Consider the following 15,308-nt stretch of genomic DNA (forward strand, 5'->3'; position numbering starts at 1 on the left):
TGATAACAGTCAGAAAAACTATCAGTGATCAGCAACCACAAACCATAAACATCAGATTTTATTAGTTGAAACTCTTTCACTGCACCAATGGACTTACCCGAGGCCTCTTCCAGACAACACGTCCGATCCTGTTGCCCTGGTAAAAGAGTGAGTCGTCGGTGGCGGGGAAGCGGGGGTCCTCAAAGAGTAGGCCACTCTGCAAACACTGCCTCTTCAGGGTGGAGTACTGCTGCCCCTCGAAGGCCTTCACTGAAGTGAACATACTGCAACCCTGAAGAACACAACCAGGGTGACGAGGAGGGACACCAGTCAGACCAAATCTGTACAGTACCTATCACACGCACAAATACACATCATATCATCATGCTTCCACACGCGTTTTTATGAACACTGTATTTCAGCACAAAAAACGGTTTCTCTACCACGAGTCAGTTCCACTGTCATTTTGGAAACCAATTTTCCACCCTACAGCTGACTCACACAAACACACACACACACACACACACACACACACACACACACACAAAGTTGAGTGACAGCAGAATCCAGAAGTCTTTAATACCTTAACAGTGAAAGCTCTCAGTGGAAATAGGAAGTCGATGTGCGCTGCTGCCTTGAGCACAGCCTGCATTCACTGGGTCAAAATAATTAATCTGTCAATTCACTGATATCCTCGGGGGCCTAATTATCACTTCTATGCATTAAAGGAGCCACATACACATTGATCAGCTCTGTACTGTACTAGCAGGGCATACAGAGGGACTGGTGAGTTACCATGGAGGCAAACTAAGATGGAGCTGAAGGGACAATCAATACTGAAACATTGAATAAACACAACCTTTTAACCTGAACTTTATTTGATTTTCTAGTGCCTCTCCAGAATCAATTATCTGTTCCTTGCTAACGACAAGATTACACTTAAATTAATAATTAAAACTAAAGAAACAATATCTCTAGTTCTGCTGCTTATTTCTGATCATAAACACAAAAAGACACAAACTGTGAGATCTTGTTCATGTTTCACAATTTGTCACAGATTTGTCACTTTTTCATGAAGACTTTCAGATCGACAGGCTTCAGGAGCATCTGGAAAGGTATGTATGCCTAGAAACGTACTGATCAAGATGACGTTGAGCTCTGATCATTTGTGAGTTATTTAGCTTCATAATCATTTAAAAAACTTTAAAAAAACTCTAAAAGCTCATTAGTTGTACTGAAAGAAACATTCACACAGTGAATACCACCATTAAGTCTTAATGTGTGGATAGTCTATATGCTTTAGATGATAAAAAAAAATATTTTTATGGTGAACAATTTGCATACTAGCACGTCATTTCATTTAATAATCAATACTTCTGCAAGCCAAAACTATTTGACAATGAACAATAGATTTATTACAGACATTCAAAGTCTTTCAGGTCACTGAACGCCTCGACAGCAATGTTTCAAGCATGGCTGCGCTTGTTACTGGTTGACTAAATACACAGTTTATGTTTCTTGGTGGGGTTGGATGATATGACGTTGAAAGAAATGTGCCAGCTAGAGCTGCAACTAATGATTATTTTCACTATCGATAAACCTGGTCACTGTTTTCTAAATTTTATCACTTGATTAATCAAGTGATAGTTTGGGATATAGAATGTCAGAGAATAGTGCAAAGTGGCTGTGAGCTTTCCTGAAGCCCAAGTCGCTGTTATTAAACGGCTGATGTTTTATCTGACATTGAAAAAACTTACTTAGTTTGTTGCTTGTGCATTTGGGCATTTTCCAGGAATGAAGGGGTAAAACTATCTGATATTAAGATAAAAGAAAAAGGATTCCTGGAGCAAGACTTTATTTTTTGTTCTCAATGTATCCCATCATGCATCTTGTGACCCACTGCAGCCCAAGGTTGTCAATGGCAATCAAGGAAAATTAAATAATTTAATTAAATTTAAGTCAAAAGCAATACCATTTCCTCAAGGGTAGCTATCACTTCAATATCTCTGTTTGCACTAGTATATTGTGGATAATGCAGAGAAACACTGATCAAACTTCACCAATAATGTGTAACATTAGTACTCATTTTCTAAACTTTGTTAAAAACCCAATCAAATGTTTTTCGGCCATCAAAGGTGCTAAAAATATTCTACTTTTAGAAACCTAATAATGCTGTCAACAGTTTACAATAAAGCCCTACTGCTGTCTAAAATACAGTACATGTCTTCATGGCTGCACATTTAATTAAAATGTTATCAAATATGCAATATGGCCAAGTGCAAAAATGTGTGACCAAACAATATAATAATAACGATGGTGCAGAGATGCCCAGGTCTATGAATATGGTTCTCTAGATGTAAGAAATCATGTTTGTTTGGTACAAACCTCCAACAAATGTCACATCATTATGATTTTAGTTAAGTTTATTTTCATTGATGGTGAAAATAATGATGCAAAAATTATCCATTCCACTATCTATTTACTAATAATGAATCATATGGTAATCATCACAACTGTCAAAATAATCACAATGAGATTTTTTTTCTACAATGTCATGCAGCCTTAAGGTATTTCTAAGAGTTTGTTACTATCAGCACTAACTACATTCATCAACGAGCTCACAGCAGCAGATGAGTCGCCTGAATTCACACAGTAATGTTTCAATGTCACGGTAATCTGTTTAAGAAGCTTTAACAGGATTCCTCTTAATCACAGCAGGACCTTATATGAACCTGGCAGTGCACAGCTCGGACATTAACCTGAACTGGGTGGATATCTGTGTTAAGAACAAAAAGCCTCAGGACTTAAAGATATTCTAACGTGTACCTGGTGAGGTTTGCCTAATTTGAATTTATAATAAGATAAGGCTAAGGACGCTGGAGGTCACCTTTTTAGTGGCAGGGATCAGGGCTCGGCCAATCCACATCTACATGCAGATCAATACAGACCTTCAAGGTTAATTTGACAGCCAGCTTCGTTTTGACTGAACTGCCATGAATCACCTACAAATCAAAAGATTTAACCGTACCCACCTTAGGCAAGTCTTCAAACACTATAAAGTGATTGTTGGCATGAAAAAGTTGGAAATGTTATAAGTTTTATTTAAAGAAGAATGTCTTTAATGGAGACTGTTGTCATCAGCGACAAGCATTGTTCAAATGCTTAAAAGGACCTCTTGAAGTTGTGCTAACAGATAGTGGATGATGGGAGGTCAAAGTGCATGACTTTGACAACAGAGACAGCTGCTCACATTAGAGCTCAACTGATATGTCAGCCAATGTGAGCTCATTGTTTGTCTGCCACTGATTTATTTTCCATGTGCAAAATGTCCTATCCAGTACACTGGTTACAATTGTTAAAAAAAGAAACAAAAGACAAAACTTGATCATTGTTTCTGTTGGATACAATTTTATACAAGTTTTCCTCATAACCTAAACTAAATGTGTTATTAATTAGTTGTGTCCATGCGCAGGTTGTTTTACAGTTGAAACTTGCAGGGGCTGTTTAATGGACTCAATGATGTTACGACACTAAATCATCTGAAACATAACTTTGGCATTCCTACACTGCAACACTGTTACGTGATAAGTTCTCATTTCAAAGTGAACACTTTCTGAATGAAAAAACATACAAAACACATGATGCTTGAGGCATTTTTCAATGACTCTGCACTCCAGCAGGGAGGCGGAGGAGAGATGTTCAGGTGATGTAGGAGGCATCGTTCCTCTAGAGCTTTTTTAACTCCTGTTAAACTCTCAGAGGAGATGTTACTCTGATGTTGTTTCTCAGCTGCTATAAGAACAGGAGTGTGCTCTGTGAGAAACAATGGCACACAGATGAACCAGAGCAGATACATTTCATTTACACACAATGCATTTTCAGCATTTCTGTTTAAAGAAACGTGCACGTTAAATGTGGTGAAAAAGCCATAAAAATCTTAAGGCGTTGTAGAGATGTGGGCTGGACAAATCCACATCTACATGCAGATCAATACAGGCCTGCTGTCCTCAAGGTTAATTTGGTAACCGACTTATTTCGCCCTGAAAAGCACATCTGGAGTTGGTCTGGCTCACATTGCAATTAGATCTCAGACAGGCGTAAAGGGCATTGGTACAGTCTGACCCTAATAGAGTATAGATACATTACACACAATAACTTGCAACTGGATCACCAACAGCTGAGAGATTTCGGTGTGTTATGGCTAATGTAGGTTTGAGCTGTTTGCCTCAAGCAAAGATAAGGAGCGGCTTCCAAAATGACAGATGCCTCAAGTGATATCACTTCAAACTAAAACCTGTAAACATACATTGCCATGTAAAAGTTAAAGTCCCCCGATAGAGAAGAATTTCTGTCCAGCCCGTTGAATCTGCTGGTAAAAAACATACAGACGATCTATTCTTCTGTAAAGGAAAAACAATGGAGCCATACATACAAAGCATCGCTTGGGGAGTCTCTCAAGGGACCACTACACTGTGCAGGACAAGCATCAAAGATAGCTTGTGTGCTACTGAGCTTCTGCTGTAACGTTAACCTATTAGCCATGCTACCGAAAAACAGCCTATATCTATGACACACGAGCTACATCTAAGACAGCATGATGGCTAATAAGTCTACCAGTTTGGCCTATTTTGTGAATTAAAATCCAAGAACAACACAACAAGGAATCAAAATAAGGGAAACGCTTATTAATACCAGGTGTAAATGCAAAGAACTCGAGTTCAGATGACATTATCCGGGTGGACATCCTCAAAACCAAAACTGAATCCAGGACATTAGACTCCAGTTTGTCCAGAATCAAAATAAATGAAACGTACAAACATTTGAACTTATTTTCAAAAGGATCCTCACTTTTATGTGACATTGGACAAAAGCTTCTGCCCAATTATAACATCTGAATTTAAGATTTAGAGCTGAAGCAATTAGATGAATAATCGATTTGACAATTGACAGTCAAATTGACAGACTAGTTCATTCATTATTTTTTAAGCAAAGGACAACATTTGGTTGATTTTCCCATAGACTTTGATGATAATAAACTGAACATCTGTAGGTTATCAACTGTTGGACTATGTCAACTTGAGCTTTCAGAACTACGGTGGCTGTTTTAGTCTATTTTCTGACATTTTATAGCCCAAACAATTAATCAAGAAACTAATATCTAGACTCATGGATAATGACAATAATTGTTAGTTGTAGTTGTAGAATAAAACAATCAAAGTACAAAGTTCGTTTCTTGGTGTGACATTAGGCAGCTACATCAAATAAAGTCATTTTTTTAATTGGTCTGAGTTGACCTGTTCGCCTTCCAGTGGTGCTCAATGACATCAAGTATCTGGGGAAATGAACTGAAGAGAAAATGGATAAACGCCAAATCAAAAGGACAATAGGAGCAACTTGAAATCTGACTACTGTACCTTTCAAACATCATTTACCTGGAGGCATTAAGGACTAACTTGTCCTGACATTCAGGGAGATCAAATTCTTTCAGTAGACTCAGGTGATATGTTGAATCCAAACAGGCTTTGAGACTGGCTACAAAGCAGCACTCACTACAGGTAAATTCCAATATCAGCTAAAATGTAGAAATTGTACACATTTAACCACTTAAAATATTTATTAATCTCTATGATAAAATACACATATGAATGAAGGCATCTTACCTATAAAAACACAAACTGGGGGATAAGTTCCACAAGGGTAGGTCTCGCATAGCACTTGGTCTATGTTGTTACCTTGAGCCTGCACAGCCTTTGACCTTAATTAAACAAAATTTACAGCAACTTCGATTCGGAGGCATTAACAAGCTAGCTGAGTCTTGAGTGAGTGATAAAGCAAATTCCTCGGGGAACGAGGAGGTCACAGTTGGAAGCTAAATCTGACAGATGGCTTGGTGTCTTGGCTCGTGACTGCAATGGGGAAAACCATGCTGTCATCTGGCCTCTGCGAACGGCCAACAGAATTACCTGCAGAGAACGAATCCTGAGAAGCTGCTGCGCTGGATGCCTTTACTACTACTGTGGCAAGCACAACAATAAGTGCTGCTCTGAATTAAAGCTGACTTTTAGTTGTTTTGTCCCTAAGCATCTAATGTTCCAGTCTTAACCAGGACTGCCGAAAAACAAGATGTAAAAACAATATCTCCCATATGTATTATGACCGTATAAAGTTGGAATGGCTAACGTATTAGCTAACAGCTGCTTATTTACACATCCAGAAAACTGGTTCCCTTTGGTGCCACTGGTCAGCAGTTGTGATTCATTTGTATCACGGAAACATTGCTCTTAGCTCAGCATTAGCACAGCTATTGTTTTAGGCTTAATGTAAGTAAGTCAAGGCCAGTAGAAAGAACTAAGACTGGTCTAGTAGTAAAACCAGCAAGAGATGCAATGATTCATTACAAAATTAATCCACATTGTGCAACATTACAGTAGCATTCATTCTATCCAACTAACAAATTTAAGTCTGATATTCACTCTTATTAGCTCCATTTTGGTCTCCACCAACTCCCGAGAAAAATGGAACTGCTAACTAAACTAAAAAGGTACTTCTACACGTTTATCTGGTTAGATAATTTTATATTTAACTTCCCCAATTGCACATATCAAGACGTTGTTCTCTTGTTATGCACTGCTGTTCCTGTTCTAATTAATTCATTTAGATCTAATCATTTTTAAATTGTGTACACGTCTTACAAATTGTGCAGCATCTTGGGATGCCATGTGTCTCCGCTCTAAATGAAAGTTATCCATGCCTGACGTTTTCTGAAAGAAAAAGAATTCCATCAGCTGCTTCCGTTTTTTATTCACATACCAGACTAATATGACCACATCTGAACAAAGGCTGTTGATGTTTACACAATTTCACGTATACGTTTCTAAATTATGTTGCCATATCTGCGCTGTGAGTTTCTCAGTTGTTGTCTTTAAAATATTTGTTATAACATGCTCTTTTCTATATTTTTCTCATACTATATTTCTATTGTTGAATTGCTGAATATGCAAAAACATACTTGGTTATTTGAATTCTGATTGATTGACAAACAATTCACCACTATATTAGTCAGCACAGATAGTTTAGTGTAGAAAAAATACTGTTGAACTACAGACAGATGTTTGGGAAAACATGATCTGTGATGACATAAGACTTCAGCACTCCTAAAAGTGGGGAAACAAAACAGATGGCAAAGAACTGAAAAATAAATAAATAAATAAAAATAAGGTGGAAACTCAATAAGAATGGCCAGATTATAGGAGGAATGGGACTGCAACAAACCCCCAAGAGATGGGATGGATTCTGTAAAGTGGCCAAAAGTGACTAGTTTGTTTATGACATTTCTGAGATAATGGACCATAAAGAAAGAAGAGAGAAAGAGTGGCAGCAGTACATTAAGTATCCAGGGCAGATTACATTTAAAGTGTAAAACATTCGGAGACATGAGAAATAATGTGTTGCTGAGGAGAAATGTGCAGAGGAGGAGAATGTCTGCCGAGGATAAAATGACAGTTTAAAGAATTCATGACTGAAAGATGATGCAGTCCCCCCCAAACAATTGAGTCATGATTCAGAAATGACAGCTCCTGCAGAGGAGAGAGGTGAAAAGCTGGAGGGGAAAGCCTTTCAATCAATGATCAATACACAGAGGAGCCAGTAGCAGGAAACAAAGTCTCCCTTCCAACAGATGGAAGCACTGTGGACGTATTACAGTGTTTATTAATTATCGGCTACACTCAGACACCAACATGTTGCTCTAGGATAACAAATAATTCATAACACTTACTCTCTCCTCATATCTGCCTGCTGCAAAGCGTGTCCTCTGGTGTTTCACTGAACAGTATTAGAAGCCTGTAATCTTGTGAAGTTGGTGGAGAGGCCAAAGCAGTCCTAACACACCAGTCACAGTTTCAGACTGGTGTGTGATCTCAGTACACCTCATCAAATGGCTGAATATGAGCAGACTGCAAATTCGCCCTTGCTTCATTCTGCTATGCTGGCCTTAGTGAACAGGAGTAACTGCTGGTCAGCAGATGTCAGCATTCATCTCATTCTACTGCTCTAAAAAGGTCCGTTCAGTACGCTGTAGCACAGAGTTAGGTGGTAGAAAAACATGACTTTGTTCTCTGAAACAAATGTTTACAGCGGTGAGGTTGACTTGAAGAGGTGACAGAAGAACCTCGAGAATCAAGAGGAAGCCTAAAGTGAAATCTGACTATACTGCAGGTTCGGGATATGGAGATTTTCAAGCTATAAAAAAAACATTGTTAACCACTCAGCTGCCTTCCCTCGAGCAGAAAATGTTTGATTTGTGGATAAAAGTTCAGTTACTTGGACATTTTACTCGGAAAATTCAGCAAAAAGCAAACAGATAGGACAGACGGGAAAAAGAAAAAGACTGCGACAGTAAATAATATTTATCCAACAGTCGACAGGAGCGTCAGGGACAGGCTCAGGATAGGTAAATGACTAACGATGCATATTTCCAACAGGTTACTGAGGAAACTCTTACTCTTCTCATTAGTCACTCCACAGCTGTGTTTACAAACCACAAATAATGAGACGTCTTCGCCTCTTTCTTGTCCTTTGGTGCCACAGGTTAGCACTTGTCACTGAGTTTCCATGGTAACATGGCTCTTAGTTCAGAGTCAGCCCGGGGGTAGCGGCAGGCTAACTTTTTTTTGTTTGTATTTACTTGATTGGAACGGTCTAACTTGCATTAGTCTACTCTCTTAGCAAACTTCTAACACTACATACCAGTCTAAATATCGACTACCAGGAGTTCCCACCACTGACGCTTAGAACCACATCCAGCAAACTGAACAGTACCATGGACAGCTCCTGCGTGGTCCAAGCCCTGGGCAGCCAACCTTCCTTTTGACCAATCGATTGCCCGGAGAAAGAGTCAAATCTACTTACATCTAGAGAGACAGCATCACCGCAGGATAATGGTGTGCCAGCCTACACTTAAAACAATTTTCTCCACACTCTCCTCGGCATCACAGGGAGAACCTGTTACTTTACCTGTCTTATTCCAGGTATGATGTTGCCATGTTGTTGCTAGTGACTCTAGGCTACCAACTTTCCCTGGAGTGATCATTTCAATACTGACGTACAGTGTGCATGCAACAACTGATACATCGAGTGGTTAGATCTCTAAACAGCGCAAGTTGGCTGCAGGATCATAAATTTAAAGATCAGTGCAAATATCAGAGAAATATATGACGTATATGAAAAAGTCATTGAAAAAGGTGATGTTTCTCCTGATTAGATCATAACTGTTCGCAAAAAAAAAAAGCGTGCATCACCTCATTAATGTGCACAGCGGGTAGGCAGCAGATTCTGGCGGTGTTCTGGTTAGAGATCAGGGAAGAGTGTGTTCTGGGGTTGGTGTTTGGTTAGTGGGGGAGTGACTGATTGAGTCTGCTTCTGCTGACAGACTGATTACTCTCAGAGAAGTGAACAGTGAGCAGTAATGCACCAGTATGCCAGAGAGAGAGAGAGAGAGAGAGAGAAAAGAGAGGGAGGGGTGCGCCAGTACATCCCTCATCCACCACCCACGCCACCCCCTCCACCCCCCTTCCTGCATCAGGGAGGAGGGCTATCCCAGCTTCCCATCCTCCCAGCATCGTGAGCTCCTCTCTGCAGTATCTCCTCCTGCTGCCAGCTACTGTAGGCTTGGCCATGACATATAACACTTGCACTGAAAGTCACTTTCCTGTGCTTCATTGCTTCACTTTAATTCCCGTTATTGTTATTGCATGGCGATATTATCTGCTGTGAGATTACTGAGATTTGTTAACGTGAGGAAAGAAAAATGCAAAGTTACAAACCGTTTTATTTGCACTAGGAATACCACAGGAAATGAGGTTGCTATGCACTCATTAATGGAGCAACATTTAATCCTGGGAGCAGTGCATTGATTTTTTCTTGCGGTTCAATCGTGTGGAATATTGTTTTTCTCTCTCTCTAATGAGCAACAGTGCAGAGATGGCACATATTGCAGTGGCACTTGAAGTGGACTATGGTTGAGGGGCAGAGATGCTGATCGGTTTTACAGTGAAGGACCCCCAGACACAGACACAGCTGGGGAATGGACCCTAATTTTGATGAGAATAAATTCTATATGGATCTATATGGGGAATTTATTGCAGTATCAAATCAGACTGTATGTCATTCCACATGGAAAAATAACAGCAGCATGAATTAAATCAGTTAATAAACCAGACACTGCTGCAAGTACTCTGACAATTTAAAGTGATTTTAGATCCTGTAAGACCTGCTGGGAGTCTCAAGACTCCACTTTTCAGACCATTATATCTGGCAGGTAGCCTAAACTGGGGCTTACACATGGGCATAGACTATTAATGTGCATTCATTCCTCTCTCTCTGCGCTCTGCGGAACAATACTCTTCTGAAATTATAAATTTATTACTCTCCACGCAGAAGAAAACAGGCTCTATGGCATCAGACGGAGCCTGTGAAAGCAGGGGAATTCAAAAACACAAAACAGGTCCCTGTTTGATTTCAGCAAAACTTACAAGGGGCAATTACAGACGACTGATATTGCTTTATATCTTTAAATGTCACAAAACTATGTGCTTTAAAGATATCACTGCTCCTGAATGCTCCACTGATGTTATTCTCAGATATGGCTCCCTTATAGATCCATAGCAACTGTGGCTTTTTCTTAGTTGTATATTAAAATTATGATCGAAATGTGAAATTGCAGAGTGAAAGCCTCACCTTTTGCCAAACCCAATTAACGCCCATGTATGCTTATAAATATTAAAACAAGCTCAGCGGCGCACAAACAGAAACAGTGAACAGCGGCTCTCATATCTCACATTATGCCGCTATTTTTGCGCAAAGTAAAAACGTTACAGCTCATCTCACAGCGTTACAATACGGTGATTTGATTCCCTCTCACCCCCCCACCCTCACCTCACGTTACTGGCTCAGCAACCCCGGACAAGAGAGGCCATATAAATCAGAAAGGCACGGTAAGTTAGTAATAGGATCCCGGATCTCCTGAGACATAACAAGCGGCTTCGTGCGGTTCACCGACCGCCGCCTCTCCATCCCCAGCAGCAGCAGCAGCAGCCCTTCAGAGCTCCTGCCTTCTTCCCCCAGTGTTGCAAGCAGTATGAGCCGGTTTCACGTCACGGTTACCTGGACTGAGGCCTCTCCCGTGGCAACGTGGTTCTCTCTCTCTCGGGTCCTCCTCCGGGGGTCCAGCCGGTCCGGCTCTCACTCTCCTGGGGCTGCTGGGTTTCCTCACCACGCTCTCCCTGGTCCGCTGGCGGAGCTCCGCTTTCCTCTCCTCCTCACCCGAGCAGCGACGAGCTGCCGCCAAGTAGACAGCACGAAGGCAGGAAGCTGTGTACTCTCGGTTTCAAAATAAAGTCACTTTGTTTGGAAAAACGTAACGTTGTTGGGGGGGTGTATTTCTACCAATTATTTTGGCTGCGACATTTAAAGAAATTATAAACAGCATTTCTGTAATAAAAATTAACTCCGTCACAGAATTTTACATTTTTTGGTTAATTTTCAGCTGTTTTCACTAAAAAACAAACAACACTGAACAGCAGACAAACTTAGTTATATCAACAGACATAACACATAATGCTCTCAGCAGGTGTCCAGAAACACAGCTCCAAATTAATGTTAATGTTATTCTGTAAATTGCTCGATGTGTAAATAAATAGACATCTTACTAACTAAGTTTCCTCCCACATGAATCAACCTAAAAGTTGACTGTGTTCACTATTTGTTTCAAGTGCTGCCAAACTGCCTAAAATCTGTTTATGTATGTTATATCAATTATATTTTGATTTTAAAAAAATCCTGGATTGAAAATGTTATAATAAAACAACAAAATATTAATAATAATAATACTAAATAAGAAATCATAATAATAATAATAATCATAATATAATAATACTACAAGCCTGGTCATGCCATTAACCATTTTATTTTGAAGGTCTGAAGAGGAAGTACTATGTTCCCTACGCCGGTACCTGACTGTGGTCCTCAGCTCGAGAGGAGGAGGAGGAGAGGTTGCGCGCGGGTAGGAGGGGATCGCAGGAGTGATGGAGGCAGGGGGGGATGCTGCGGACTGAGCATGCGCTCAGATAACAGGCCTGTAATCCCCTTTGTCACAAATAACGAGAGGATGCAATATGCTGTAATTAAGAAAAACTATCCACCTAATTACACCCTTCCAGCTTCAACGCTGCTGATATGCAACACCTGAAGAAGATAAACAGAAAAATTAACAGTTTTATTTAATAGTAGTATGAAAAAAAGTAAGTAAACTTCACACAAATCAGCTTAAACGTTATGGGCAGGAAGCGGGAGGACATGGGACAAGAAACACTGGACAAATAGTGCATAAGGATATTTTTATAATTTGATATTATTAACCTTTGACATATACCATTAAGTATACCCATTCATTTCAAAACTTATTTAACGTTTTATTCAAGTTCATGCTGTACAATGTACTCTACGGTACTGTACTAGTGTTGGTGCTCAGCTGACCGAGCTCCAGACCAACATGGTTGTGCTGTAAAGAAACATGTGTTTTGATAAACCTTAAATTCTACAAAAATACTTATATTTCAATATCTAGTGAGAGTAAAAGTATTTAAGGTTTGTAAGGTTTGTATGTAAAGTATGTAAGGTTTATCTTTACATGTGGCCTTTGTGTATCACTGTTTGGAAAGACTAGAAAACAAAAAAAAACCTGTAAAACAGTCGACTTACAGTCATAAAATTATACCAGTGATATATACCAAATGTGGCATTTAAATTATTTCAGACTAAGTGTTTCCAATTAACAATCAATACAACGATTAATTGAATAATTCTACAATAAAAAATTAATCAAGCTGCATCACATTTATCATATAAGAGGTGGACAACACTAAATGGGGTGTGAGTGCAAAACAATATATTGGCAAATGGTATGTAAAAACATCGACCACAGATAAAACAGTCCTGACTGAAAATCTATATCCCTTTCCTATACCTTCCACACTGACCTTTTATTTTAACTGGGGAGCATCAGTCTCAAGCACACAGCTAATACACTACCAGTTAAGAATATACAAGACACATTTCATCTTTGTGCCTTAAAAGAACAAAAAGAGCAACAGTAAGTGAGAGAGAAATCAGTTTTAGTTGAACACTTGTTGTTCCTTACTTCTTCAAAACAAGGTTTGGTAGCATTGCTCTGATGCCATCTACTGGTCCACCATAAACTGCACCTCTTCTTTCCATGAGGAGGAATATTATTTAAATACACATTTTAATAAAGACGCACTGCTGCGCTACAGCTCTATGTGTGGAACTTGGCAATGTGACTACCAGGATTAGTGAGAAAGGAGATTAGATTAAGAGAAGATCCTTACATCTTGGTTGCAACCATGTTTGTAATGTGCTACAAGTCGCTGTTTCTTTAATATATTTTCCATTATGATGTGATTAAAGTAAATTGTTCCTCTGAACTGGTAGTCATTAGCTTTGGTTATTAGTCCTTAGTTCATAGATAGCAAGGTTAGTGAATCTAGACTGAAATATCTCAGCAACTTTCTATTGAATCTAGTGGATTGATAGCCATTTTGTACAGACATTCACAGTCCCAAGAGGATGAATCCCACTGACTCTAGCGATCTTATGACTTTTCCTGCAGTCAGAAAAAAGGTTGACATTTTTGGTTTTAAGTTAGATCTGGGCAACCTTCATTGATTGTCATAAAATTTGGTACAAATGGGGATCAAGTGACTTTTGCTTTTGCCACCAGAAGGTCAGTTTTTTCTTATCCCGTGAAATATCTTAAGCTAGTATATTGTAGATATAGATTCACACAAATGTTGTACATATATTTAAATGGATCTGGAGATAAATAAGTATGGGTGAGCTGCATTCATGCGCTACATATAAGTATATGCATGTATTAAATACATAGCACCACAGAAGTCAACATGGTCGGATACTTCTCAGAATTCAGCACTGTGGGAGCTTGTAAGTCTCTGAGGGTAACAGCTGATGTGGTTACTGTTCACCTCTGAACCACCTGCCGGGAGAAATAAGAGCAGTGTTCATTCAATTAATAGGATAAGGAAGAAAATGAATTAAGAAGGAGAACAGCAGAGTTGACTGTTTACGTCAAATGTAAAACTGATTATTTGTTAAATTGTGGACAGTGATGATTCTCGAGAAAGATAAAACATCAGTTTGCTTGTTGACATCATGCTTGGTTGAAGCCCCAAACATCAAACCGATTAAAGGTAGACAAAGGACAAAGGATCAGGGCATAAAAAGAAGATAATTAAGCATAAGCTCAGTGCTACATGCTAGTCCTACTTTTAGCAGGTTTATAGACTTTGTCTGAGACGCTTAGACCTGGATTTACTGATTGATCTTTGTTTTGACCCTCACAGGCTTTGGTATATGACCAAAACACTAGGCACAAAGCTGCAAACGTTTCTCTGCAGGATGGCCCAGGACTGGCGGATTAAATCAGAAAAGGTCAACTTTCAGCTTCAGACCACATAACATTTTCCTCCATAATCAACACTAACTGTAGGTGGAACAACACCAAATTTGAGGTTCCTTTTAGGATATATGTCCGGGCCATAATTCACTAGCAAAATTTCATTGAAAAACTTATCAACACTGTCTCTAGTATGCATTCCACTTCATCTTTTAGCTAAGAAGTACAGTCTAGTCCCATTGCTTCCCAATAACTATAGTGCTACATCCAAGCTTCCTTTTATTTTTATGGTCCTTAAATAAATAGTTGAAACCACCATAAACGGGATATCAAATGATATCTTAATGTGTGCAGATGCTAGGATATGTTCAGCCTTGTTGCTGCTGAGTGCATCTTTCCTAGTTGATAATTGTACTTAGTAGGCTTCAGCATTACATCAGACAGGAGTTTCCCAGTGGCCATTGATCACTATGTCTACTTAACTGCTGAGCTGACATGTGGTGTGCCACAGAGTTCAGTCTTTGGCCCTATTCTTTTTCCACTGTCCATGCTCCCCCATTGCTCCTTAATTTAGCAAACTCAAGTGAATCTCTTATCACTGTTGAGCAGATGATACCTAGTTAAATTTCTCCTTCAGCTTTATTCTGGACTACTTCATTTTTTCCTCCTACACAGAGAATAGCAGCTATTTATTAAATTTCTTATTACTTAAATACACTTAAAAGGACATAGTATGTATGTACAATTAACTGGCATCTAGTTACAGTGTAGCTGAGGTGTTGTATGTCATTCCTAGCATGTAGAAACACTGCAGTTCAACATGGAGGACTCCATGGAA

At 39.3% G+C, this 15,308-nt stretch overlaps 1 protein-coding gene across 2 annotated transcripts in view; it reads right to left on the bottom strand.

Annotated features, from left to right (window-relative positions):
* Window positions 1–11,339, bottom strand: part of capn5b (calpain 5b) — a 52,102-nt gene extending 40,763 nt beyond the window's left edge. For both annotated transcript variants that reach the window (XM_010731121.3, XM_019274772.2), the window contains exons 1-2: window positions 11,143–11,339; window positions 98–271 (exon numbers count right to left, since the gene is read on the bottom strand). In XM_010731121.3, coding sequence (XP_010729423.1) covers window positions 98–262 — 165 coding nt within the window. In that variant the 5' untranslated portion in view covers window positions 263–271; window positions 11,143–11,339. The remainder of the gene's footprint in view (window positions 1–97; window positions 272–11,142) is intronic.
* Window positions 11,340–15,308: the final 3,969 nt, after the last annotated feature.

Source organism: Larimichthys crocea, chromosome III, assembly GCF_000972845.2.
Source record: "Larimichthys crocea isolate SSNF chromosome III, L_crocea_2.0, whole genome shotgun sequence".
Taxonomy (NCBI): Eukaryota; Metazoa; Chordata; class Actinopteri; family Sciaenidae; genus Larimichthys; species Larimichthys crocea.